This window comes from Ipomoea triloba, chromosome 1, assembly GCF_003576645.1.
Source record: "Ipomoea triloba cultivar NCNSP0323 chromosome 1, ASM357664v1".
NCBI classification, from domain to species: domain Eukaryota; kingdom Viridiplantae; phylum Streptophyta; class Magnoliopsida; order Solanales; family Convolvulaceae; genus Ipomoea; species Ipomoea triloba.
The window spans coordinates 29,581,146-29,586,395 of NC_044916.1; the positions used below are offsets into that span (position 1 = coordinate 29,581,146).

General features: G+C 32.9%; 1 protein-coding gene across 1 annotated transcript in view; it reads right to left on the minus strand.

Annotated features, from left to right (window-relative positions):
* Window positions 1-528: 528 nt before the first annotated feature.
* LOC116002120 (ABC transporter A family member 1) overlaps window positions 529-5,250 on the minus strand; it is a 24,782-nt gene continuing 20,060 nt past the window's right edge. The window contains exons 30-40 of the mRNA XM_031242156.1: window positions 3,884-4,144; window positions 3,665-3,800; window positions 3,292-3,371; window positions 3,039-3,146; window positions 2,610-2,760; window positions 2,255-2,391; window positions 1,928-2,002; window positions 1,560-1,857; window positions 1,233-1,366; window positions 942-1,000; window positions 529-849 (exon numbers count right to left, since the gene is read on the minus strand). Of these exons, the coding sequence (XP_031098016.1) occupies window positions 765-849; window positions 942-1,000; window positions 1,233-1,366; window positions 1,560-1,857; window positions 1,928-2,002; window positions 2,255-2,391; window positions 2,610-2,760; window positions 3,039-3,146; window positions 3,292-3,371; window positions 3,665-3,800; window positions 3,884-4,144 (1,524 nt within the window). The 3' untranslated portion in view covers window positions 529-764. The remainder of the gene's footprint in view (window positions 850-941; window positions 1,001-1,232; window positions 1,367-1,559; window positions 1,858-1,927; window positions 2,003-2,254; window positions 2,392-2,609; window positions 2,761-3,038; window positions 3,147-3,291; window positions 3,372-3,664; window positions 3,801-3,883; window positions 4,145-5,250) is intronic.

Genomic DNA, 5,250 nt, shown 5'->3' on the forward strand with positions numbered 1-5,250 from the left:
AAAAAAAAAAAAAAAAAAAAAAAAAAAAAAAAAAAAAAAAAAAAAAAAAAGAAGAAGATGGAGAAAAAAAAAAAAGGAAAAAAAAAATCTGACAAACTAAGAAAAATGTAATAATTTTAAATCAAGCAAATTTTATTTCACTTCAACCAAATGTGTAAGGTGTGTAAACGTTGGTAAAAAATTAATTAATCAATCAAACCAAAAATCTTCGGTTAACTGTTTTTTAACCAATAAAATTCAATTTGGTTAATAGTTAAGAATTTTACATAGTTTTGGCTATTGGTTAATGGTTAGGGAATAGGGATTTTACATATTTATTTATTTATTCCTTAATATTAAAGGATATTAATTTTTGTAAGTATTGATGTAATAGGTAATGTTAATTTTTATTATAATTTTAAAGATTTCAAAATTTAATTAACAATTTTGGTTAATCTGTTATTCTGTTAATAAAAAAAATAGTTTGGTAAATTCGGTCATAGAAATTTCCATTCGTCCATTCATTCAGTTAGGTTACTAACATGTATGTACGTATTACAATTTATGATTATATTTACCATTTACGTATGTATTCAATTCCCATACACGGAGTATCCATTTACGCTCCAATCAAGTTACATTGTGAACCCAAAAAAAAAAAAAAAAAAAAAAAAAACCTACTCTATATAGTTTCTTGATCACTTTCTCCTATCTTTCAACATCTCCTAGTTTAAGAAATATGAACAGCTCCTCGTTAGCAAAAAGTAAGAGGATGGTTAGCTCACTCAGGCGGAATTAGCTGCAAAATGGTTGAAGATTGTCTCAAGTGTAGACTGACTGACACTGTATTCTGAAATGCCCAACTGCTCTCTGTAACAAATAAATAATTTGCAGCAGAATGAACATGATGTATAAATATACATGTGATTATAATTATCATTAGTGATCATTTTGTGAGTCACCTGTTCATCTCTATGTGCCCAAATACATCAGCGAGTGAGAGATCTTCTCCATATGGCAACTGCAAGAATTTCAAGACTCATCACCATGCTAACCGTAAAGATAATAGCGCACACAGATTTGCAGTCTTGCAAACTCAATTCTTAGGCACTTGTTTGGACTAGTAAGGCTTCTTGTTTGAACCGATAATAATTTAAAAATAAATAAACAGACAATATATGAGGGAATCATCGTATGCTTCCCAATCAAACTAAAAGCATCAGCACACGCTCATCATGTTGGCTTCACATTACCTGATACTTAACACTCAGTCCATTGCAACCTTGAAATGTTGCACCGGGAAACGAAGATTGAATGAATGCATCAATTGCTGAAAACTTCTCTTTAGCCAACCACCACTCGCAAAATATTGGCAGCGGGATTCCACCTACTCATAAGTGCAAAAATTTAGTCAACAGAACTAACTAGCAAAAGACCATATTGGGTGGGGAGATGGATAGTTCGCATTATTGGAAAATGCAGAGAGCACAAGAAAGTTTAATGATTTAAGTTGAGAGAGATAATTTGTAACACAATTACATAACACTGGCATGAAACAATTTAATGAGGCCAGAACCTACCATCCCGAACCAACTGCTCTGTTAACTGCTCAATATAACCCGAAGAATCATCAGGTGCACATGCAAGCGCTTTTACTCTTTCTTCATTGCCAAGCCATCTTCCAACTGTCATTATCATCTCTTTTGATAAGCTAATCTCTGCCACAGATGCATTTTCTGGGGAGGACTCAATACCTCCTATGCACACTTCAATGTCATCAAGTATACTCCTTGGAAGGGGAGGGAGGTCAAATAGTTTCTCTTTAACTATTCGGCAGAGATTTTCCAAGTCATTTGAGCTGACTTCTATTGGTTTAACCTAAATACATGTGATTCAAAGTATATAAATATATGAATATCAGTTTCAAGGACATTACAGTCACTATTACCTCAAGTTCAAGATGATTCCCAAAACGCGTTTTTAAATGTTGTGGGCTTCCTATGCATCTCAGCTTTCCACCAACCTTTGAATAACATGCAAAAAAATAAAATAAAATAAATAAGGAGATAAAACAGTTTATTCTATTAATTATGAACTTTTTCTTCTGTTTCAGAAGGGGGTAAACTCCTTCAGTTGCATTAAGGAAGCATATAAATAGTCAACTTTCTCTTAGAGGTTATGAGATTTTTGTTCTTTTGTGACAGAAGAGGTAACTCCTTCATTTGCAGTACCAACATATGTAAACATATAGTCAACTAGTAAATGGAATAAGTACCATTATCCCAATCCTTGTACAGAGTGCTTGAGCTTCATTCATGCTGTGAGTAGTTAGGATGACAGCTGTCTTCCCACGTCTAGTTGATAGACGAGATATTACTTCCCACATGAAACGTTTGGCAATAGGATCCATACCTAAAAGTTAACAAATTTTCAGATATGGGAACCAAATATCAAGAAAGAAACTGATGCTCGATCAATTTATACATTAAGCATCTAATTACTAGTCAAAATATGTATAAGTAAAGAAACAGTATCTATGGTTTGAAACTACAAATGATTAGAAAAGCAAGAGGACTTGGAAAACAGAAAATTTAAATAAACAAAGCGTGGAATGAAGTAAATGTAATTACCAGTGGATGGCTCATCAAGGATAACAATCGGTGGATTTCCAATCATTGCAATTGCAACAGACAACTTCCGTTTGTTCCCTCCACTAAGGGCGAAGGATGGTTTATTAGCATGCTTCAACAGGTCAAACTCCACTAACTTTCCCTTAACAATCTGTCCAAATTGCTTAGCATTAATCATCCATGGATTGATTAATATGAACAAAATTTTATCAGTCATTTGAGATGCACAGATCATGCAGTAAATAAATTTGACTAATTTCCAGACATGGAGTTAATATGTCCAATGCTGGTTTTCTTAGCAAGGACCTCCTTGTTTTCATTTCCCTTTTCTCCTTTCCTGGTAATGGAGGCAAGAAGCTTTTTTGGAAGTGTGGCAAATGATCTCTTTTTTCAGCATAAATAAAAATGAAAAGTTTAAGAAACACATACATCTTCCAGTTCATACTCTGGAACTCCTTTAATTCTTGCATAGAGCTCAAGATGTTCTTGGACTGTTAAGAATTCTAGTAGAGCATCAAACTGTGGACAATATCCAATCTGCAAAGCAGGAAAAAAAAAACACACACACACACACACACAAAATGAGTTGTATGGGTATAATAATATAGAGCTAAGTAATTCAGATTTTTTAAATTATAAAAAGTAAAATAAAATGATAAGGTCAACAAATATCACTGCATACGTGTCTACGAGCAATCTTTGGGTTTGAACATATGTCTCTGCCAAAAATAAATGCAGTTCCATCACTTGGTTGTTCTTCTCCTGTTCAGTAAGTCAACAGTTAAGAAAAGCAGAAAAGAGGTGCTAATCTCATTGACATATTCACATAGTAGATCCATTTCAAAATTAAAGTGAGGTGTAAGTAAAAAAGATTATAGAATATATATATATATATATATATATATAACGAACAAAATGACCAACTCATGAGAATATAAGATAGTCTCCTCTACTAAAAGATAAAGGAATTCCTGTTCAGTTGCAAAAGCAAAAGTAAAACATGTTGAACCAATCTCCAACAAACATATTTTCTAATGGTGATGAACATATGATACCAGATAGCATTGACAGAGTTGTTGTCTTCCCTGCCCCATTTGTCCCTAGAAAACCAAAACATTCTCCTTCTTGGACTGAGAATGTCAATGAATGAACTGCAATTTTTGGGCCATGATGCTTCCCTCCAGCATAAACCTGAAATGTATGAATTGCTAGTGAAAATGCCCAATACCCAGTACTCACTGAACATTTAATATTTAAACCCTAATTCTACATACCTTCCGAAGATTACACAGGCATATAATTGCATTATCTGTTGAGCCTGATAGAACCCGATTTCTCTCTGTTTTAACATCTATGTCCTCATCGAGTTCAAGAGTTCCATCTTCAGAAGATTGTAGAAGAGGTTCTGAAGAGCTACTGGAAGTTGCATAGACAGAATTTTTTAATCCTTTCCACCATTCATAAGCTCTTGATAGGTTCATCCTTTGATGTGGCAAATACTCAAGCCCAATTGTTAAAAGGAAATACACAATGGCCTGTCAGACATCAGAGCAGTTACTCCATTTCCAAAATTTAGTCGCCATTCATTAGAACATAACAAATAAAACAGAAAAGAAAACAATGAAAAGCAGGAAGGCACTCTGGTCATCTGGTGCTTTGGATTTTTAATATATGAAAGCATCTTCCTTGCAACTTCTGGTAGCATCAAGTTCCAAGATCCCACTCCCCTTCCCCGGCTTTATTATTTATATACCAACTTATGAAGAGGGTTTGCATCATATCTCAAAATACAGCTCACCATGACTAGTCTTTGAGGTTACATCCAGCCTTTCATTTTCCTCATCCTTTTTGCCTTCCAATCCATAGGAATGATAGATTCCCAATATTGAAAAACAACCTTGATGTTTCTGCAGTTTAACACTCAGAATTTTCTTAACCCTCACCCCCACCCCCTCTTTTTTCTTCCCTCCTCTCATTATTCAGTGTGTTCTCATAACACATTTTCTTCCTTTTGTTTTCAAAGATTTAAATAAATTAATTCCAATGGGAATGACAAATGAATGATCTAATCATACATATTGCCAAAGAAAAGATAATCTGTTCTTTTCTCCAATTCACATGATTCCTTTTAGCTAAGAGATATAAAGTCATAAATAGGGCAAAAAGATTATTGAGAAGCTTGCACCCAAGTAAGGATGAAAGCTCAGGCTTTCAGAATAAGTACTGGCACGTTCAAGAAAGGACTTCTATTGATTTTCAATTAACAGTAATTTGGAGCATATTTATACTAAAAAGTGTCCTCAGTTTTATACAGTACTAAGAATTTAGAGTTCCAATAATGTTTATTCATGTGGAAACATAGTCATCATTTAAAAGTTTGGAGAATTGTCCCTAGATCTCAACAAAGCTTTACGGAATAGATAAGGACAAAATTAGTGGTCAACAAATGACATTATACATTTACACCATGGTAATGAAACTTTCAACATTTATACAACATCTATACCTGTCACCCAAAATAAATAATTATAAAAAAAAAAAAAAAAAAAAAAAAAAAAAAAAAAAAAAAAAAAAAAAAAAAAAAAAAAAAAAAAAAAAAAAAAAAAAAAAAAAAAAAAAAAAAAAAAAAAAAAAAAAAAAA